Genomic DNA, 23,351 nt, shown 5'->3' with positions numbered 1-23,351 from the left:
ACACGCTGGGCAGCAGCCGGTGACCACACGCGAGGCCTGATCCTTTACTGCCGTGCGGGAGCAGCACCCAGCGCTCCGCTGGCCAAGGCCGAGGCAGCCCGTGGCGCTCTGAAGACCTACAGGTCCTTCCCCGCCGCCACCCGCCCCAGCAGCGACATCACTTCCATCCAGGAGTCCTCACGCTAATGAAACACCAACACAATCATTTGAAAAAGTGAAAACACCTGCCGATTCAGCAATGACTCCATCTTCAGGGAAGTCACACACCGCATTTCACTGAACCCCACCCCTTTACCGAACGTAGCTCCTTTGGGCAAAACGACTGGTGTTGCCTATGCACCCACAAGTGTGTCAAATTTGGTATGTGCCCCAGTGTATAAAGGTTTTACTCTGGCTCTTTCTTGACAATTGTGATATTAGCCCATGATTCTTCTGTTAATACTAATCACAGGCAAAAAACCAAGTAATTCACTTGACTCTATACATGTTTAAATATCTGCCTTTTTTTAAACACCTGTTCCAGGTCACGCTCAAAGTTAGCACTGTTTTTGTTTCTAAACAGAAATGATTTCCAGTGTTGTGGGGAGAGGTTGGCTATCTCTCTTGGACTGATGTCAAAGTGGAAAATGTTCAAAGATGCTGAGCGTAAGCCCAGGGCATCTGCCAAGCCCTGCTACAAATTAATGCCAAGCAGGCCACCTAAAGTCCTGGGATCCATTTCCTGATTCTCCCAAGTAACGGCAACAGTCTATCCCAAGGTCCTAATCCAAGCGTTCTGTTAACAGAATTCTATTCTATTGGGCACTATAAATACCAAGTCATTAATTGAAAAGCAGTATTAAAGATATTGCAAAGTATTTTAACTGTCAATGTTTACCAGCAGAAGAGGCCAATTATCACACTAAAGTTAAGATCCTTGTAAAATCCCATAAATAATCAGAAAAAGAATGACTTGGAAAAAGTTATGGTTTAACTTTGTCTGCAATTAAAGATCACTGTCCTGAATTTTATTAATGAATGTTTTGATTTTTCCCTTTTTTTCCTTCTATTTAATCCCTTTAGGCCAGTAAAGAATCATCTTTCCATTTATAGCAGAAAACTAGGCAGAAGAGAAAACTCTTAACAGATAATGGTGTTATTTCCTGAGACTACCTCAAGGATTAAAAGACACACATTTATATTCAAGTTCTTTAATGATGCCATTTCATTCTAATTTACATCCAAAAAATGTTATTTATTGTTAACACCATTGCCTTAGCTTAATAATTACCTAGGTAATGATTTTGACAAAGTATTTCCAACTGGCAAGATATACAATTTGCTTTGTAGGGTCTCCCCCTCTTTTCCCCATGAAAACATCATAGTAGATAGTTGTATTCATAATAGTCTCTTGTGTTTAAAATCTGGTTCCTGGAAATGATTCATACGAGTCAACTATTAGCTTTGTGGTGACATTTTGCAGAAATGTCAACTGCACCTCAGATGCACCTGTTTTGTTTGGCAGTAAAGGTATTTTGCCAATGTTCTCAGCAGCATTATCAGTTTTTATAACATCCATGTGTATTTGTTTCTCCTACCACGACTGAAAGAAAAGCCAGGGTTTTCCAATGTATATTCTAACGGCACATCATGGTCAAGAAAGTTGGTGAAAATTCAACCCTACACCTGGTTTTCCAAATACAAGACAAAACTTTACCGAGCAAGGTGGAGAACAGCTTCCACAACATTGGAACCATCTTTGGCACTTGTTTCACAGAATAATGCTCCGTAGGTCTGTGGAACAGAAATATACACAATTAGATAAAATAAAGGCTTCAATTGGGCTTCCTGGAATTTTAGCTTCTAAAATCAATAAAATAAAATAAAAATATTTCCCTGTTGAGCATGTCATGAATGACTAACAGCTAAGAAATTGAGTTTCAGTACTAACAAAAAAATAAACTTGAGCTCAGTTATTCCAGAAACAGTTCCTAGTCTGAGATTTTTTATTTTGCATTAAAAACAACAAAAAATTTCATGTTTTATGGTTTTTATTTCTGTCAGTCACATGCTACCAAATGTCTGCTAACAAATAATTTGAGAGAGATAAAAATGATAGCTTAAAGGTACCACTAAGGAACTGAACGTCCATGGAAAGCACGATTCCTTTGGGCCAGCAGCTAACACACATCCTCCTTCACACTATCACCTTGTCCTGCCATGACCCAGCAGCCTTCATGTTGCTAAAACCGTTGGACTTTTCTACTCGTCTATTATTTAACCTCCCCGTGATTATAAACGTGATAATTGATCATGTCACTCTCCCACTTCAAACCTTTCAATGCCTCCCATTCCTCTTTTGGTAACTGTGCAAATGCTTTTCCGTGGCCAGCAAGGCTCAGCCTGACGTGGCTGCAGCCAGGCTCCCAGTCTCACCTCCCCCTGCCACCTCCCTGTCAGTCACCAAGCTCCAGTAGCCCGGGCCTTCCTGTGTTTCCTCAATACCCCAATCCCCTCCCACCGCAGGACCTTTGCACTTGCTCTTCCCATTAGCTAGGTTCACCTCCACCCCCTCCACCCCTATGCCAGTCTGACTGACGCCTACCTACTTTTTGAATTTTTAAGATAATCCTTCCTTGAAGTGAAGATTAAGTCTTTTCTTACCCTGAAACGTCTGTTATGACTTCCTATCATAAAACCTCTGCATTCTTCCTGCACAGCACTTGCCACAACTGTAATTGCTCAAGTTATTTTTGTGTGTTGCTGTCTGATAAGCAGGAGACTTTTTCTCTTACTAAACAACTGAGTGTTGAGTGTGTGGTGGGTCCCGTGTAGGACAAGGTGAGGCTGCGATGCTTGCTCTGGAGCAGGGACAGTGAAAAGAGCTAGATAACAGTGAAAGACTCCATGAGCCCCCAAATCCACAGTAAATCTACAGAAATCACAAAGCAACTGTATTTCTAGTAGAAACAGCGAGGCTGCTGGCTTCTATCTCCAGCAGAGGAGATAGGGATGAAACAGACAATGCTCTTGAGGATGAGGATGTAGGAGGGTAGAGGTCATGAGATGGACAAGTAAGCAAACCTTGGGAACACTGAGAGATCACGGAAAGGGAATACAACTTGCAGGTGGCCAGTAACGACTCAACTCCAAGGGGCTGCGTGGGACAGTCTGGCGCGTGGCTTACAGGAGTTTAACATCTGTGTCCCGCAGACAGGAAACTATGCAAGAGCAAGGAACGTCTGCTTTGTCCTCTGCTTTGCTCAGCACATAATAAAGTGTTTGTCACATGGTGGATACAAGTAAATTACGTGTCAAATGAATCTCCCCTGCATTTCGCTGCCTAGTTTTGACACTTATCACATTTGGTTTGCAGTTCTCAAATTTAAAACAAGAAAGATTTTTCTCATTTACACTAGTAAAATTGAAACTTCTTTTGAAAGTTCACATGCTACAGAGTAGTCCTTTCTTGGTGCTGATGACAAACGACAACATCAACATCCAGTCAGACTGCTACAGTGTGACCTTATTTGATCCCACATGCATCTGGTTCCTTGTACAGGTAAGACAGATCATAAGAGGGCCACACAGCATTCTGGCAAGATGACAGATGACAATACTGGGAAAATAAACACTGTCCATGGTCATACTCTGAATAAGAATGTGTTTATATCCTGTATACAAACCCATGATCCAAAATAACTATTTAGACTACTCCAACTAGGCACAAAGAAGTCTTCAATTTCCTTCCACCCAGGTGAGACACTGCCTCATCTCCTGTCCCTTGGCATTGTAACCCTCTGGAACCAAACCCATCTTTTCATAATAGGACACCCATTCTTTACCTGGATTCCAGGACTAAAGGAGGATTCCAGGACTAAAGGAGGATTCCAGGAACTGGGTGAGAGTCTAGGGGTAGAAGGTGAGTTTATTTCGACTCCTCTTTGTCAATGATATTCAGTGGGGGAAAATTATCATGTGATCGTTTTACCTTCATGGGGCATTGAATCCTCAGCACAATTACTTACACTCATGAAAGGGGGTGAATCATGGAGTCCGGCCTGTGTAAGAAGGACTGATGCCCCATCAAACAGGGCGGAGGTTTATGGAAGAACCTCCTAAGCAAAGGTAGACCCAAGTGAAAGGCCACAGACTCCGAACCCATTAGACCCCTACGTTCTCTTCCAATTTAGATGCACACTCCCTCTTACCATGGCCAATTTTTCTCCAAAGAATCCTGGGACACATTGTTGTCCGTCTGCAGCAGCAGTGTCACGAAGATCAGCCTTGTTTCCTACCAACATGATCGGAATAGTCGCATCGCTTGCATCCTACCATGAAGGAAAAAAGATGGGCAAACATCAAACGCTGGACAAATTATGACGATGATGACAACCGCAGCAACAACTGCAGCAACAGCTACCATTTTCCCACTGCCCACTGTGTGCCAAACGATGCATAGATGATATCTTTAAACTTCAAAATCTCTCTCAAAATAGCCGTGTTTTTTTCCCAATTACAGGTGAGAAAATTGAAATTCAGAGTGGTTAAATAAGAACGTGTAAGGGCCAGGGCTGGGGTCTAAGCTAACTCCATAATCCTAACCACCATACGACGCTCCCCCCTTAGGTTAATGAAGAGGGTAAAAGGCACCGGGATTAATCCGTTCTGCAGCAGAGGAAACATACATCTGCTCATTTCTTATCTCCAGCACACAGAGCACTACAAACCAATACCAACTCAAGAGGCAAGACCACAGAAGGGTATTTGGCTGTAGTGCCCATATAATTTTCTACAACTTTCACATCAAACAATGGTGATTACAAGTCAAGTTCACTATCTCAGGTATGAAACATACAAGTAATTCTTCGGTTATAATGGGACAAAAGTGGAATCTGAAAGTTCCATACTCACTGCTCTCTGATTTATAACAAAAGCAAAACACAAAAGTCCTGAAGGTCAACACTTTTCTTACAAAGAGCCAATTACCAATCATGCAAAGTAATAGATTCTAAGGACGATGTTCCCACATCAGCGTACAGAAAGTGTCACATGTCACAGTGGAGCTCCTGGGAGTGTGAGATACGAGTGGAAGAGCTGAGTCTGAGACCCGCCCGCCCACCAGCCGGCCACTCGCTGCTGTGTGAAGTCAGGCAAGTCTCGCCAGGTTTCTGCCTCAGTCTCCCTATCTGAAAAAGGAAGGGCTTAATGAGGGCACAGCCCACCTCAGCAGGCTATGATGAGAGTCAGAGAAGATAAACTGACCAAGCACAGAAACACAGGCTTCTGGGTCCTCAACAAGAGACACGGCAGCCCTGACAAAAATATGTGGAAATTACTCCTGGCAGTGACTCGAGTGGGTGCTCATTTGGTTTGGTGCTATACCTAATACAGGAGCAAGAAATGAGCTTTAAAATGAAATTATGTTTGACTTCCCTTCTGGTCACACAACTTTCCTTTGACCGAAGGCACCAGACTGTAATAAAAGCAAAGGGGAGAGGGGAATGGAAGGCTCTCTCTGACACCAGCTGCCCTACCCATTCATGTGCTCTTAATTGCATTTCCTGGCGATCGCCTCAGGATGCCGGGGGTATTATTTGGAAGTTATTAGTCAAATACTCATTTGAGTAAGCTAAGGACGTGGGCAGCTAAATGACTTCCCAAAGATATACAAGTGACTACTGGCACATCCTGCAAGACTTGACTGAAACATCTCCTTTGCAGCAAGGCTACCTGGATCGCACCAACGAACGCTGCGGACCATGTTCTCATCATAAGGCCTTTTAACCTGCTTTTTGCTTCTATAACATTATCACTTTCTAGCATGTTATTTCTTTTTTTCTGTTTGCTGCTTTTCATGTGTCTGCTTCCACCCTACCCCAAACTCCCCAGAATACAAGCTCCACAAGGATAGGGCTTTGTTTTATTAACAGATACATCCCAAGAACCTAGAACAGTTCATGTACACACAGTAAATGATCAAAAAATGTTTCTGAAAGTGTGAAAGTCAGGAAGAGATCTCACATCCCAAGTATCTCTACCCAGCTTTTATGCAGATATTTGATCAACAGGTTCTTCATGACAGGTAAATAAATGGCCAAAATTATATTTTATCCATAATTCCATTACAAGATTTTGTAACCCTGTGGTTTTCTACCAAAGGGTATCAATTGTTAATTCAGAGGGTCCATTCACCACTGAGTCCACTGCTTCTCAATCCTCCGGCCTATTCCATGACTATAACATTCATCTCTGCCCATGTTTATAGTGGCCATATAAATTGTCCCTCTAAAATGCAAATTAAAACTACAATGACATAACACCTTACCCCTGTCAAAATGGCCATTATTATTTTTGTGTGCAGAAAAAAGTGTTTTATTTATCTATTTCATTTCATTTCAAAATACTAAGGGGGTCCAAAAGTTTTTGTTACATGGCTTGAGTCAGGGCTACAAATGTGCCCATCATCCAAATAGTGTTCACTGTACCTGTTAGATGGGCTTTTGCCCCTCCCCCTCCTCCCCTCTGTCCCTGCTGGATCGTAAATGACTTTTACTTCCCGCTATGCACTTGTATGCCCATTGGTTAGTTCCAATTTATTAGAGAGTACATGTCGTATTTGTTTTCCCACAAAATGGCCATTATTAAAAAGTCAAAAAACAATAGATATTGGCATGGATGTGGTGGAAAAGGAACGCTTATATACTGCTGGTGGGACTGCAAACTAGTACTAGTTTGAGTAGTACCGTGAGATGTCTAAAGACCCCAAACCACAGCCAGAAGGAGGCTGCAAAGACAGCTGCCACAGAACGTGGACTTCAGCATGTCTCGCATACAGGTGGCGCTTTGCCTATACTCACACACGGAAGCCTCTACACACATCCAACCACGCTACACACCCAGCCACGCCACCTCCTTGTTTGTAAGAGCTGCTGCTTCTTAGGTTGCCTGAATTCTGATTTGCTTACATGGGGTTCTGATTTTATCTGTACGAAAACCCGGAAGTTTTATTCCCAGAAGTTCCCTTTGGTTGTGTCCCTGGCTTCAGGGAAACTTGCCCAACTCATGAGGAAGAGACCATGCTGCCAGTTCTGCCTCTAGCATCCAATTCTTCCTGATAGGAGAAGCCACTGGATCAATGGCTTCTAATCAAGTTCACACCGACAAAGAAGAGCAACAGCATTTTCCAAGATGGCCTATAACTCCCTCGTGCAGTTTTCTGTTTCTCCATTTTGATTTCTTACCTCAATCATATCTACCCATTCTCGTACGTTCAGGAAGCTCTTCTCACACGTAACATCATACAGCAGCAAAACACCATCTGCTCTTCTGAAGTAAGACTTGGCAATACTTCTGAATCTGGGAAAGAGAAACGTACATAATCAGTCATTTTGTGCTGCCTCATCCTTTTTCTCTTTTATGCTCATTTTTTTTCTCATCTTCTAAAATCAGCCCCAATTGAGAAGAATCTAACTGTAACCTATTCTTGTGAAATAGCCATCCCCAAGGCCTCGAATGACCTGGTGAAAGGTAACAGGATGAGAACCTGGCTGACTGATTTAGAAAAGCCATTCATTTTACCTGCCAAACAATCCCAAGAATGTCTCCCCACCCCAAAGCATAGCCAGGACAAGGTTGAGAGCATCACTTCTAAAAATCTCAACCCCGGCAACAAACTACCGGAACCCCCCTGTGGGATGCAGGCAGAGGCGGCCAGAAGGAGGTATACACTAGAGAAAAGCTATTTGGGGGTAGTGGGAAGGGAGTATGGCACATGGGTGGAAGAACTGACAGTGTAGACTACCACAGCATGCCAGAGCTTTCCACACACGGGGGTGGGAGGATTCGTGGGGAAAACCACACCTCTACGCACCTATTCAAGTATTTTAAATAGGACCACGTCAACCACTAATATATTTAACATGTTGAAACTCCCAGTCTGCTAAAGAATATGAGCTCCACGAGGGCAGGTATTTGTGTCTGTCCACCATTGAATCTCAGCATGCTAAACAGTGCCTGGTACAGAGGCAGGCACCCCACACTTACGTGTTAAACAGTTGAATAGGTTCTGTCCCCAGAGTTAGACAAGATTAAAACCTGTGCTTAATGCTCTGGTTATCGGCAATGTATGCAAGATAAGGTACCATCACCAGATGTGCATCCGCTACTTAGTCTGTACCTCTCCCTTGAACCAAAGAGAGCTGACCGGTTCTCTTGTCCATCCTTTATTGTTCCACAACCAAGTAACTCCTTACACTGTCAGTCGTTTGGGAGTGTTTTGCCTCTCTTGTTAGGAAAGGGCACTCTCTTTGTCCCAACAGCTCAAAGGAAGCTTAAAGACCCTCTTCTCCTACAACCCATAGATAAATGAAGGAGGAGAGGACGTGGGAAAACATAAGTGTTCTTAAAATGATAATTATCTGTATAATTATAAAGTATGTTTTAATTTTATGAGTATAAAGGGCATCAACTCTCCTGCAAGGCTTGTCTATGCAAACCCAAGTGGAGCTCGTAATGTGGTAAAAAGTACTTGCCTCTCCTGACCAGCCGTGTCCCAGAGCTGCAGAACTGTTCGCTCTCCATCGACAATGAGGGTTTTCATTTGAAAATCAACTCCTGAGAAAGAACACGAGAGTGGAGAACATGATGTAAATGATTCCATTGGCTTTTTACTTTCAAGCCCTATTTAGATGAGGCAAAAGCCAATAAGCTCAAGCTCAGTGAGGTAGAAAGGAATGAACATGGCCTTTAAGGAGAGTGACCTTCTAGTACTAATTATAAGTCAGACCACACGTGCCCGTGCGGATGCACCATCTGCAGGTTGGCTGAGTTGGGGAAGGATTTAATCTACACACAAAGGAAAAATCTATGTTCTATTTCCTCAGACGATTAGATGAAGTCAGTCGTGTGAGTGTGTGTGTGTGTGTGTGTGTGCACGTGTGTATGAGTGGACATGCATGAAAGTGCATGTGTGTGTGTATATATATGTGTGTGTGTGTGTGTGTGTGTGTATGTATATATATATATATATATATATATATATAAAGTCTGTCCGGAAAGTATCCAGACATATAATACGAAAAATAGAGACATTTATTGAGTTAGATACAAGATACAAGAAACACTGCACACAGGACAATGACACCTCAGTTCCCTTCAAAGTAGGCACCCTGGGACTTCACACAGTTCTCCCAGTGTCTCTTAACCTAAACTGTACACATTCAACATTCTCAGGCATTCTGCTTGTTGCAAGCCTTCCAGAATGTGGATCACTGTCAACACATTCTCGATCATCTTTCAAGCATTTGTGCCACTCTGTTATTTGAGCTGCACTCATTGCATCATCCCCAAAAGCCTTCTGAATCGTCCGAATAGTTTCTGCAGAGGAATTTTCAAGCTTAATGCAAAATTTGATGCAGATTCATTGTCTACTCACTCAGTCATTTTAAGAGTCTCGTGCTTGATCGACTGAGCTAGCTGGGTGACCACCTCATTCAGTCATTTTAAATGCAACGGCCACACAGTACACACGCTCACTCAATGCACTGACTGGTACAGTGAAGGCATCATTGTTCACACATGTGCACTCTAGTCTACTCTCCTTGGCTGCCTGGTTACATCAATGTTGGGCAAATCATTCTCGTTATATTAACAATGGCTGGATACTTTCTGGACAGACCTCGTATATGTGTTTGTGTAGATGTGTTATGAGTATATGTGTGTGTGTAGATATGCACCTGTAGGTATATGTGTATGTGTCCATGTATATGTAGGTATATACGGGTATGTGTGTTTATATGTATAAATAAATGTATATGTATCTACACACACATACACACTCACACACACACGTATGCATCATGGTCTCCGGCAACCAAACAAAACAGTCTTTTTATGAACCAAACTGAAGTGAACTTTCAGCTTTGTTATCATGAAGAGCGTATCAGAAAACCATAAATTTACAAAGACGCCCATTGTGAAGAGGGCAATCAATAGGTTTCAACATTTCTGGTTATCAGAGTAAGAACACTTTAGATGAAGAGGACAAATAAATGATAATTTGCGTATCTTCAACTCCTTTTACCGATTATTATGCAAACTGGGAAATCAGGGTTTTACTCATTCTACCCTTCTGTTGTGAAGGTGGGAAGGGAGCATACATCTGGCTGTGATTTTGACCACAATGACAAACTAGCAATCACTGTTGTCACTTTATCAACATCAGAAGACAGCTTATCAGAAAGGCTTTCCCCAGTCACCGTGTATAAAACTGCAACTCTCCCCAAATCCCACTGTATTAAATTTGCTTTTTGTCCATTTCCCTCCATGGGGATGTAAATTCCTTGCAGGCTGGGATTTAGTTGGCTATCATTGTTCATCCTTAGCACCTACAATAGTATTTAGCTCTTGGTAGGACTCAGGAAATATATGCTGAATAGATGAATCTGACATCTCAGGCTTTAAACTTGGTTCAGTTCATCCCACTGGCTAAGCAGATAACTCTGTCCTTTGTCACGTCTTCTTTTCCGACAGCCAAGCCTTAGCCAAAAGCAGAGAAGGACCAACGAGATACACATGCACACACACACACACCCCTATATACATGTATGTACACACAGAGAGAAAGAGAAAAAGAGATCTGTATATCTGTGTATCTATGTATATAATCCCAAAGGGGGGGAAAATCAAGCTAAGGAAGGTCATTTTTCCATTATTAACTGAAATAGGAGCCATACCCAGGGTGGCGCTTGTATTTCCTCGAAATTCATTCTTACAAAGTCTCATGAGGAAACTAGACTTCCCCACTGCCGCATCCCCAGCAAGCACAATCTTGTAAGCCTTCTGTGAGCTGGAAGATTTATGGTCGTCATCCACTAGGTCTGTCTGGGGGGAAAAGCCACAGTGGGTGATAAAGGTAGTGCCAGTTTCCTCCTAATAAGTAACACAGCACAGAAACTCATCAGTGTGCAGAATAAGGGTGTCTCAGAAACGACCTACCTGGGGAGAAAGTGCCGAGATGGGCTTTCTTGATGAACTAACAATGCTGCCTTCACTAACAGAGCCCTGGGGCTTCCAGTCTAAGACCGAAGCCACCCCTTCTGAACCATAGGTCTCTTCATCCCTTATATCAGGAACCTATTTTAAAAAAAAAAAAAAGACAACAGTTAAAAAACAAAGTCTCTCATTACACATAAACATCATGGATGAAAGAGAGGAAAACTATGCAGCTGAATCTACAGTTATGCTGTTCTGGAAAGCAGTGGCCCTGAATGGCAATCTGTGAGACTTTCTCTCTAACTTGGTGGAGGAAAAAAACATTCTTCTGGGTATGCTTCATATGTATGACCTTCAAAATGGATTTCTATGACAGATAAAGGGCAAAGACGATGATAGACTTCAATGAAAGACAAGGCCTAGGAGAGCGGTGGTTGCAGGGGCTTACATCTGTGTCTGAAGCATCGCCCCCGAAGCTCTCCTGAGCCCCATGTGTCCTCTGAAATCCCCTCTGGAGCTTGTATTCCACCTCCGAGTCATACTCGTTCGAATCTCTCAGGGTAGACAAGCCACTGTCAAAGCAGCTCTCAGGCAGGCTGTCAACTTCACAATTCATCCTCTGCATAGGATCACAGAGGGCCAAGGAGTCGCAGTCCTCATCCACGTAGGAAGAGCGAAATGACCTGGTGACAGAGGAGACCACTTTACCCGAGCTGGCAATGCTAAAGAATGCACCGGCCACAGACCACACGCTATCACATGGAATTGAGGAAAGTGACATTCTCACTTTTGCCAAGAGCCCTGATGTAGTTCATGATTAAGTATCAGGGGAAACAAAATGTTCAAAGCAGCATCAGTTCACTCTATGCAACAATCAATTAAGATAAAGACCCTCAAATCAAATATTTAATAAATGAAGCTATTTTTCTAAAAAAAATCACCTTCTTTATTTCCAGATACAAAAAGAATCAGCATGCCCAAGACATAAATGCAATCTCAAGTTGCGTATACATAGACCATGAAGCCTTTTTACTCTAATGTGGTCAGACCACATTCTGAACAGTGTGTCCATTTCTGGATAACAATCTCTACTTAAAAGGGATGCTGAAAACCCAAATGGGAAAGGCAAGCACGATAACTTGAGGCTCAAGCCCCTCAGATATGAGCAACAGTATAGTACACTCAACTTCAGTTTTAACGGTTTCTCTCTTCAAATACTTGAAGAGCTGACACATGAAGAAGAATATATCCTCTCAGGTTGCACAAGACAAAATAAAGTAAACTTTTCTGGGAGTCCTATTTCTAATCAACATGGTGAAAGATCACAGGCGATTAGAAATACGTGGTCCTGGGATGTGTGGTGTGACATATGAAATGAGTATTCCGCCCCTGAGTGTTGACACATAGTCTAGAAACACCCCATAGGTGTGTGTGTGAAGGGTTTCACAGGGAGATGCCTCAGAGAAAGGCTAGATAGAATTTCTGACTTGATGGATTTTTCCATTTGTGACACCCTAAGACTTTATAAGTGAGGAAAAAATTAACATCTTACTCTATGTTGCTCAATTACTAAGTCTTTATTTTGAGGCAGGAATTTGATACCATATCTCAATTTATACAGCCAGCTAAATGTGCGTGTGTGTGTGTGTGTGTGTGTGTGTGTAAATATATTTTTGTTGTTTCATCATTTAAGAAAGTCTCCTTCTGAAACATTTTAAGTCAATCTGTAAGGTACATAAGAAAACTATTATAATATGAAAACTATTTATGTCTTCATTACTGGTCAGAATTTTTTTTAAAAAAGAACCTATTTGTATTTTTGATAAGAGCAAAGAAGAAAGGAAATCCCAAATTGAGGGATCACCTCCGTGAATATCTATCTAGACTCTGAATTAACATGATAGGTATAGATCAAACTTTCTCAAACTCAACTGAAACACACATCCTTTTCAAAGTAAAACATTTTTACCTGTGCTAAGAATGTTTTCATTATAATTAACCATGTAAAAATATAAAACAAGTTTTATTTTTGGTTCAAGTTCCTACAAAAAACACAAAGCCAAATTTATAAATTACAATCAACCAATATTTGATTATAAATAAAAATTTACAAGTTAAAATCAAATAAAGCTATAAAAACAATAAAATTAAATGTGCAACATGCTTTTATTAAGCTTTCATATTAGCATCAAGAAGAAAACAAATGTTAATGTCCTATATCAAATTAATCACCCCCCAGAAAGAACATCAATCAGTCCAGGCCACAGTGGCCTCCAGTTACAGTTCAAGATGAGCACATGAGTGCTATGTTCTTGCCACTCACAGGGGCCAATGATGTGAAGACTTTGTCCCTCAGAACCTCCTGTTAAGGAGCTTTTAGTTCAGTACTTATGAACCTTATTTCTGGTGTCTATTCTTCAAAATGAATCACGGTAAAATTTCTGAAATAATTTTCAGTTATATACCATTTCCCCCATTTGGTCAGAATTGATCTTAAATATTAGCCAAGAAACATGGCATCACACCTACACATTTTTAAAAAAATCTATATTTCTCAATGACAGAACAGTCAACTGCCTATCAATAGGCCATTAAAATGTATCATATAACAAATCAGTGAAAAATAAAAACATTTTACACCTGGATAGAATTTTCTTAGAAATGGTCAACAATGAGCCTTGGTAACAGGCCTTCCTGCATGGCAGCTTGACCATTTGCTATCATCAGGATATTAACAACATCATTCTTTTTACCAAAAGTACCCAACTGAAAAGGGGATGAACACAAATCAGAAAGTCACAAAGCAATGGAGAGCTGGAAACCTTTAGTTGATGCCTTTACTTCCACTTTCAAATTTTGACATACTACAAAATTAACTTTTTAATTAGCAACACTGGACATATGTGTATATATGCACATGTAATCCTTAAGTGTTTATTACTAGGTCTAAATAACAGGCCCAATATTTTAGTTCATTTGTTTAAACAATAAGGTTAAATTTTAACTTTTGGTAAACCTCTGTGACTCCTTCAATACAGTAGCTTATAAACATCTACTAGCCATGCTTCCATCTGTTTTGAAAGTTTCCTGTTCTTGCAACTAGCTCACGTAATGTATGCTGGGCTATTAAACATTTACAGATCATGCCAACAGTCTCAACGTCATAAGCCACGTACACTGCAGCATCATGTATCACAACTCCACTGGTTTCCCTGAAACGTCTCTTACTGAGTCCACTTCTAAGAACCAAGATGTGATGTGAGGGGTGAGGTAATGGTGAGCATACATAAAACCAAGTCATAACATCTTAAGGAATAACTTTGCCCTCCCTGAAACATTTTTACTTTTAGCATTTACATGGTGTGCATTTCAGAACTTCAAAATAAGATTATAGACATTAGTGACCAAAATACACTCTATTATTTTAACTCACCTCTAAGAAAATTTACTTTCCTTTTAACTTTGATCCAGAAGTCAAACAAAAAGTAAACAGGTGTTAACATACCTGTCATAGCCCGGAGTTTGAGGAGAATGACCATTGAATCTGGGACCGCTTCTAGTAATTGTATTCCCTGGGGATACATTATTTATGCGCTGTAATATATAAGTAATTATTTGTTAGTCCATGTAAACATTTTATACCCACACAAGCAGGGCCACACACACATACACACTTTTTTTTTAAACTGTAGCACACTATTTAACTTCGAATCTAACTAAAAGTTCAGTGTGCTACAGGAGCAAATGTGAGCATGAAAATCAAGGAAAATCTGCAACAAAGATAACTGACCACAGTACTCTCTCCTCTTCATCATATCTTACTTAATTCCAAAGCCCACTGCATATTCCGTAAAGGAGCACTCTGGCTTCCCAGGTTGCCAGGATGCTGCCCCACCAACTTCCTTGGACTTAACCTCTTCTCAAACCATAATTTGGCTTAGTGACTGACTCTTCCATACCCAAATATGGCACTGGAGTCTTAAGATTGAAGCTGGTCCCCAAAAGTGGGATAAGAGGCTTTATGCCAAATGCAGTTTGGGGAAAGTCTTCAAAATTCCAAATGGGACTTAGCTCGTTTCTGCAGGAGGGTTTGAAATCCAAGGCCCCATTCTGGTGATCGCACTGTCATAAAGAAAACTCAGTGTGTCTAAACTCACCCCTCAGCCAGACCCCCCTTCTCCCTCCTCTCAGCTAGGCAATATTTTAGTTTTACCTCCCTGGGATTTTCCACTTTTTTTTATATTACTGCTATCTATTTGTGTACATCTTGACTTCCTACTACATTATAAATTCTCCCAGGGCAAAGCTGTCATCTTATACATTTTCTCTAGTTTCCTAGAACATCTAACAAAAGAGTTGGTTAGCAGCAAGGCAATTATTTCTGCAGAGGGGTAGCATAATTTTTAATTTGGAAAAATGTTGTCTCCTTTTATTTGATGGGAAGAGTTTTGCATTATTGTAAGGATCTACATGTTCTTCTCTAAGAAATTACATAATTTTCATCACCTTCAAGATCCTCTAGCACTAGAAAGAACGAAATATATTGTATATTATGTGGCCTACCAAGGATCTGTTGAATTTGCTGTAACTGTTTTCGAGGGCACTCCTAAGGCCATCGTTACTGTCATGCAGCTTCCGGTTAGCTGTTCTACAGAGTAAAGACACAAAAAGAGAGAGAGAGGCAAGGAACGTATTAGTGGGGGTCAACGTCATCACCTTCTTTGCAGGCTGTGACATTCAGAATGTGGAATGACATCACCGTTCGGAACTTTCTACCACCTCCCTTCAAACCCCATTAACTGAGATCATGATTCACTACTCAAACTACAACAAATTAATTGATTGGTTATTGCTCTTTAAAGGTCTTGGGGTATTTTAGGAATGAATGAGCTACACTGTGGAGCTCACTCTTCCCTCAGGTACCTCCATGGTTTGAACAGGCTTCATGCACGTTTGTTTCCTAAAAGCCTGAACCCAGCCGGCCAGTCCACACATCCCAGGGCCAGGCAGGGATGCAGCACGTTCTGTCAGCCTCACACCCCTGGCATCCTACTCAAGGCCTGGTGTACCATCAGGTACCACGTAAACACTTGGATGGTAACCTCAGCCAGATCTGGGTTCAAATCGCAACGCAGGTACTTATTTCCATGTCACTTAATGAAAGTCACTTAAGCTGTCAGAGCTTCAGTGCTCTCTTATACAAAATGAGGACATTAACAGAGCCCCTACTTCACATGGTGGCTAATCTTCCCCTGCTTAAGGCCGGTTCATCCTTCACACCTCAGCTCAGTCCTCACTTCCTCTGGGAGCACTTCCGTGACCTTCTTGGGTAGGTCAGAGCTCCCCTTACGAGACATGGACCTCCCCTTTGCCGTATCTCTCGCACTTGGCATTTCTTATGTGTTTCTATGATTACGGATCAATCAGTTCCTGTCTTCTCCCCCTAGACTGGCCCCACAAGGAGGCCTCAGCTCCTGGCACACCTGACCTGTAAAAGGTGCTAACTAAAAGTCTGTTGAATGAATGAATGAATGAACTCAAAAGATTACTGTCATAAAGGAACTCTACAGTTGCCATAAGTCAGACTTAATACGTATTTAAAAATGGTAATAAAAAAATTGGTCAAGCCTCATTTTGCCTCATTTGGGGGAACTAAAACCAGAAGAAAATACTGCACGGGTGGCAAAGAAAGAAAGGGGAGGGAGAAGGGAGGTTTGTGGGGAAGACCCTCAGAGGACGGAATCACAGCAACTCAGTTGTGAGGCTGACGGAGCAAGTGTGACACGTCCATCTGGGGAGAGAAAAACAACCTAAGGAAGAAAACACCTGTAACCACACACAGCAAGTTGAGAAAGAAGGACCACGGGGGCAGGGCCCGAGGCCCTCACGCACGGCAGGAGCCTGACAGACTCGGTGCACAGAGAGGGCTCATGCAGCCCGGGGGTCAGGGCCATTCTTTATAGAACAGACTCGAAACAGACACACGGGACAGATCCCTGACTTGTGAGGAGCTTTAGAGAATCACACTCTATTCCCTGGATTTGAATGATGTGTTTAGGATTAGAAGCATCGGAGGCCAGGCAGATACGCTGAGTGGGAAGGAACACACGCTGACCGGCACACCCCGTCTTGAGATGGCAACTCGCGTTCTACGTGGCATGTGTTTTATTAACAAGAAATAAGTAAAATGTAAATGTGATGAGATTTGATTTGAGCACTTACTGGAGTATTTCGATTTGCCTCTCAAGACTATTTCGATCTTCTGTGTACTCTCGGATTATTTCCAGATCCCTGTAAGATTATATTTTATGTTTGAATGAGGATTAGATGTCAAGTCCTGCCTCACCTACACCCGCCCTCCCAGAACCTCTTCCACCTTTCTCAAAGACAGGTGTCCTCGGCCACAGTTTTCTCTCCTCTCCACGCCTCTGTGGCCTCAGCAGCCTCCTGTCCTGCAGCAGCTCCACAGACACACCCACAGCCTGCGCTTCCCCGTGCCAGCATCTGCCCCACCGCTGACACCGGAAACCTGGAGCTTCTCCTCCTTAACTGTACCGCGGCCCCCACCAGCTCTTCCATCCCCGCCCCTGCTGCCCAGCTCTGTTCTCCACAGGGACTGAACCCTGACCAGCTCCAGAGTCCCCTCTCCCCAGCCTGTCGTGTAAGCAGTGCCCTCAATCCTCTGAGCATTCTGCTCATTCCAAGCCTTACACAATCCCAGCTCCATCTATTTTCTCCTGTCCTGTGATTCTTTCTCCTCTCCCGGCCTCAACCCTGGCCCTGCTCTCCCTCCTCTCCTCACCCTAAGCCAAGGAGATACTCATAGGACCAGGCTTGCTAGAAACTGCCACCGGCCATGCCTCTGTTGCTTTTTTACGGAAGCCCTGGGCCCCTCCTCTAACTGCACACTCAGAGCCTTTGCCACTCGCCTCCAGCCAGCAGTTCCCCCTTAGCACACAAACCCCATCACTAGCATCCCCACACTCTCAGGCTTTCAAGTTCTGTCCACAAGATCCTTTCCATTTGCTCCCTGGATGATAAAGCTAGAAGTTTCCCAATTGTCTATAAGCATTTACATTCCTTAGCTCAGAATTCCGGACCCTTAACACTATAGCCTTAAATGACCTTTCATACTTTTTTTCGTCTTTTGCTTTTTCAATTCAAAATATTTCTTTCTGTCCAGCAGTCCAACCGCCTTTCCCCCAGCCAGACTTATCCTTCCCCATGTCCCTGCCCCTGATTTGGTTATTGCCTCGCCTGGAACATCTCCAAGACCCTCCTTTCCCATCTGTACAATGGCGATGATGGAAGTCCCTATCCCATGGGGCGTTCTACGGACTGAATGAGTTAGTACTAGTACGGCACTGAGGACAGAGCCTGGCAGGTGGCAGTGCCACAAGCTTTGAGCTGCTGATGTTGCTGTCTCGCTGCCTCTTCCTCCGTTCACCAGCACAAACCTGTCCCTCTGCCTGAGCACACCTCTAGCGTCTCCTTTTTAATAAAGTTCTTTACTTCTCAACTAAAAACTTTTTCCGTGATCACATGGCAATTAACCCAAACCATGACCCTGGTGGTGGCACTGCTCCTGAGATTATTTAGCTCTTATGATGTTTTACTCCATAATCTTTTTGCTTTTTTCCCCAACCAAACTTGAAGTGCTCAAACAGCAGAGACCACATCTTTTCTTTTGTGTATACTCTACACTCACAGCTCCTTATCTAGCTCAGGGATCTGTATATCTAGTAAGTACTTAATAAATGTTTCACTGTTTTCCATTACAAGACCTTAATTCTTTTTTTTTTTTTTTCCAATTTAATTTTACAGAATCAAAGAGTCTAACAGTATATCTTGTTAGAGACAGTATGTCCTCATAATGTATACATTATTTCTTGTACAATGATATGAAATAATATGGGAAATATTCATGATAAATTATTAAGTGAACAGTGCAAGTTAAAAACAATAGTTTCATATTTTTTTCCCCACCCCCCCTTTCCCGAGTCAGCACCTTCAAGTGTTACCACTCCCCAAACGGTGCGCAATGCACTCATTGTGTAGGCATACCCCCATCCCCTCCCCCACCCCCCACCTCAGTCTGATGTCCAATTGGTGTCGTTCCCAGATTTGTATTTAGGTGATGATCAGGGAAACCAATTTTCTGGTGAGTACATGTGATGCTTGTTTTTCCATTCTTGGGATACTTCACTTAATATAATGGGTTCCAACTCTCTCCAGGAGAACCATAGAGATGTCGTATCTTCATCATTCCTTATAGCTGAGTAATATTCCATGGTATACATATACCACAGTTTACTAATCCAATCATGTATTGATGGGCATTTGGGTTGTTTCCACATCTTTGCTATTGTGAATTGTGCTGCTATAAACATTTGGGTACACGTGCCTTTGTTACAGAATGACCTTTTTTCCTTTGGGTATATGCCCAGTAATGGGATTGCTGGGTCAAATGGCAAAGACCTTAATTCTGATTAATGCTTGAAGACAAAGAACAAGATGTTTTCCCCAAGTGTACACGTCCTAGGGGATACATATGTATACAAATATCTATATTATTATATTTACATATGCTTATATAAATATCCATGTCTATATCCTTTCTATATAAATACATGTCTGTGAGTGTGTATGAGTGCGTGAGTGTATTAAGTCTTATGTTATTAACACCATACTGCAAAACTAACACCTAGAAAAATAAAATGACTTGCCTAAGAGGTCTGCTTTTCCCTTTCTTATCTTTTATGGCCAGGATTCCTACTGTAAAGCACTTTACTAAGCACTGACTCTTGACACTTTAGGTATATTCTTCTATCTCCCAATCTAATCTTTATTAAGCCCTGCACTGTCCTAAGCAGCCAATAATTAAAATAATTAATGTTTGTTTAAAAAAATCAAAACCAAAAAGCATGAGGAAATCTAACACTGAAAGTAAAATAATTAGAAAGAAAAGAACATATCAGCAAAGTTAATACCTCACCCTTTATTATTACGTAGCTTCATATACATGAGCTTCATTTGCCTGGATGATCATCTAAATGACTGTTCCATTCAAACTAAAAAAGAAGTAAAGTTTCTTACCTTTCAGAATTCAGACTCTGATCAGCATAATCACTTTTCAAAGCATCTAGTTCACTCTGAAGGAAGGCTATGTTTGTCTGTGCTTCTAAAAGATCTTTCTTAACTTTCTGATTTTCCTAGAGAAAAGCAACACAGCAGAGCCTCAGAGTCAGAGCGTCAGCTTCCTCTGCCAGGGAGAAGTGAAGCCAAGTGTAGCTCAGCCTTCTCCTAGGCTACACCCACCCTTCCACCATTCTTCAAGTTTTGGTGTCAAAAGAACTCATTGTCACTTCAAGGTAATTTGAAATTATTATAAATAAAGTACAAAAAATCTAAATCCTCAAAGTTGTTCTTCATTTTTTTATACGTGACACTTGGTACCAGATTACAATAGTCAAGAGTGTATCATGATGTACTTTCACGTGTCACTGGCAAATTAACTAACAACAAACATCTGGATACCATCTTTACTTAATGAGAGCTACAAAGCACTGATAAACATTTCATGGAATTAACTGTACCTATTACCAGGTACACTGGCTACCTTTTACAATAAATGTTATCACTTAACATTTTTAACTTTTGCACTTAAAAATAAACCTGTGTGATTAGGAAATTTCTACATTTTTCTTTAAAAAAAAAATTGGAGTTTCCATTTAAGATGGTGGACTGAGTACGTGACTGTTGTTTTTCTCTTCTGAAACCCCATTAACGTGAAATACCAAAGGAAATAAACCAATAACAGTTAAAAGGATGGAAGAGGGGCCTACGAGCATTCAAGTGACTTACACACATTTCTGGAAAATGGGAACTGAATGCAAATACGCCGCCAAAGGGGAGAGAGTTGGGGGAAGGAAACTCCAAAGAAGCGTGTTGAAGGTTCTGATGTAGAACAAAGAGGAGGCAGGAGGCCAGGCCGAAGCTCAGAAAGAGAGAATGAGACATGGGGCTGTATATAAGATATAAGACTGTATATTAAGGCAGCCCCCCCAAGCCCACCCCCTCTCTTCCTCTAGCAGAGAACAGCAGAGAGCCAGGGTAGATCCCAAAAGCACCAAGACTGGGAGACTGTCTTTTAAAAACTGAATGACTCTACAAGGAAAGCTAATGCTTCCCTCTGAATATCCCTGCCTCACTCATTCTGGTGTGGGGTCCCGCAGTGTGACAGCCACCTGCACACGCAGAGCTCCTAGGAAGACACGCCTTGAGGTAAACAGCTGTTTATCTGGAAACACAGAACTCCTACATCAGCCACCTAAAATGATCAAGCTAAATATCCTTTACTTTAAAATATGAACACGGCCGGGCGCGGTGGCTCACGTCTGTAATCCTAGCACTCTGGGAGGCCGAGGCAGGTGGATCGTTTGAGCTCAAGAGTTCGAGACCAGCCTGAGCAAGAGCGAGACCCCATCTCTACTATAAATAGAAAGAAATTAGCCAAACAACTAAAAATAGAAAAAATTAGCCGGGCATGGTGACACATGCCTGTAGTCCCAGCTACTCGGGAGGCTGAGGCAGGAGGATCGCTTGAGCCCAGGAGTCTGAGGTTGCTGTGAGCTAGGCTGACGCCACAGCACTCTAGCCTGGGCAAGAGAGTGAGACTCTGTCTCAAAAAAAAAAAAAAAAAAAAAAAAACAGATCACCAAGGATTGCCACGTATTTGGGGAGGAAAAGGCAGCTGAAAGACCTAAATAAATAAACCCCAGAGAAGTCCAAGAGAAGCCTATTTATCTAGACAAATTCAACAAATTGTGAAGGGAATATAGACATACTCAAATATTCAAAAACTGAGAAAATTTCTCTCTCACACACCCTTTCTGAAGAAGTTCCCTGAGGATGCACTATAGCAAAATGAGGATGAAAACCCAAAGGACGAAAACTGTAACATGCAAAACATCGCAATTCAACAAAGGACCCAATAAAAAGAAATTCCAGGATGATATATTAGTAATAAGTTAAAAAAAACAGTCCAATAAGAACTGAAATTTCATGAACTCTAAAGTTAATACATTCAAGGAGAAAAGTTAAGTAAATTTCATGCACTAGGAAGAATCAATAAGAAGTCAAAGTATCAGTGATATAATGATACAGTTTCTTTTTACAACAAGAAACCAAAAACTTGATCAGAAAATCCAAGAACAACAGGTAACTCTATAAGAAAGTCATGATCCAAATACAAAGCCAACTAAGATGCGACAATATTTGTAACTGCTGTTGTATTAAGGGAATTCTCTAGACACTGAAGCCAGGAACCTTCTCTTTTAAGTGGTACAGGGATAATGACTGGAGAGAAAGAAGTGCAATCCTTGCTCACTTGCTGGCTCTGCGATGAAAGGATTTAGTATCATAACAAAGAAAATATTCTTTATTTGCTTTTGAATTTTAGAGTTAACCTAAAATCAAAACAAAGAAAACTCAATCATGATAACAGAACAGAGGTACATATTCAGTTTTGTCATAGAAAAAGTAAGGATATGGTCAGCAGAAGATGGAAAGAGACTGAAAGGGAAAAGCTGGAGGAAGGGCAAGGCACTGACATCCTCATCTCACGAAATCAGGGACACAGACCAGAGCCAATGCTACAAGAACGCAGGGTTAATCATGTTCTCTAAAGTTGAAGCACCACGTCTTTACTACTTTGAATAAAAAATAAATTAAAAGCTTTCACAATAAGTGGCATATCCTTGAGGAAAAAAGCCTGCATAAATAATACCTTTGCTCAAATGTATTTTCAAGACTTTCTCTAACCATAGTATTAATTTCTCCTTAAGCTGCTATTCCTGGAACACTGAAATAACAGCACGATTATGTAGTCTAACAGGAAGTGCATTTCTGGAAGTGAAAAGGTGATTCTTACCATCGATAAATCATAAATTTGCTTTTTCAATGCAACCACATCTTCCTTTTGACTTATGTGTTTTGATTGTTCTTCGAGCTGAAAGAGCAAATAGAAGTTGTGTGCTTACAAACGGACTCACTCTGACCTGCTTTAAGTTTAGGATTATCCTTGAACACAGATATGGGAATTCCAGAAGTCTTCAATTTTCAACATTACGCAACTTTATAAATCATTAAACTACATAAAATCCAACAAAAATTTAAAGATTTATTCTAAATAATTGAAACATTTTCTAAAAGTTTTTATTATTAAATAAGTTTTCTTGGAAACAACTGAAAAGCTCTTTTTAGAAACCATTTAACTATTACACAACCCAGTCCTTGACTTTTCCAGTTATACTGAGTGAGTCTGGATATTTACATTCTCCTTTATATTATCCACACGTAACACTTTCTATCCGGCA

The 23,351-nt window shown here is 41.4% G+C and overlaps 1 protein-coding gene across 1 annotated transcript in view; it reads right to left on the bottom strand.

Annotated features, from left to right (window-relative positions):
* Positions 1 to 23,351, bottom strand: part of RASEF (RAS and EF-hand domain containing) — a 66,954-nt gene that overhangs the window by 5,213 nt on the left and 38,390 nt on the right. Inside the window, exons 5-16 of the mRNA XM_069474092.1 lie at positions 22,907 to 22,984; positions 20,071 to 20,186; positions 17,197 to 17,265; positions 15,538 to 15,622; positions 14,480 to 14,568; positions 11,423 to 11,657; positions 10,978 to 11,115; positions 10,716 to 10,863; positions 8,514 to 8,595; positions 7,224 to 7,338; positions 4,191 to 4,310; positions 1,697 to 1,773 (exon numbers count right to left, since the gene is read on the bottom strand). Of these exons, the coding sequence (XP_069330193.1) occupies positions 1,697 to 1,773; positions 4,191 to 4,310; positions 7,224 to 7,338; positions 8,514 to 8,595; positions 10,716 to 10,863; positions 10,978 to 11,115; positions 11,423 to 11,657; positions 14,480 to 14,568; positions 15,538 to 15,622; positions 17,197 to 17,265; positions 20,071 to 20,186; positions 22,907 to 22,984 (1,352 nt within the window). The remainder of the gene's footprint in view (positions 1 to 1,696; positions 1,774 to 4,190; positions 4,311 to 7,223; positions 7,339 to 8,513; positions 8,596 to 10,715; positions 10,864 to 10,977; positions 11,116 to 11,422; positions 11,658 to 14,479; positions 14,569 to 15,537; positions 15,623 to 17,196; positions 17,266 to 20,070; positions 20,187 to 22,906; positions 22,985 to 23,351) is intronic.

This window comes from Eulemur rufifrons, chromosome 7, assembly GCF_041146395.1.
Source record: "Eulemur rufifrons isolate Redbay chromosome 7, OSU_ERuf_1, whole genome shotgun sequence".
Taxonomy (NCBI): domain Eukaryota; kingdom Metazoa; phylum Chordata; class Mammalia; order Primates; family Lemuridae; genus Eulemur; species Eulemur rufifrons.
Note: the sequence above shows the minus strand (reverse complement) of the source record. Positions and strands in the feature narration are given on the sequence as shown.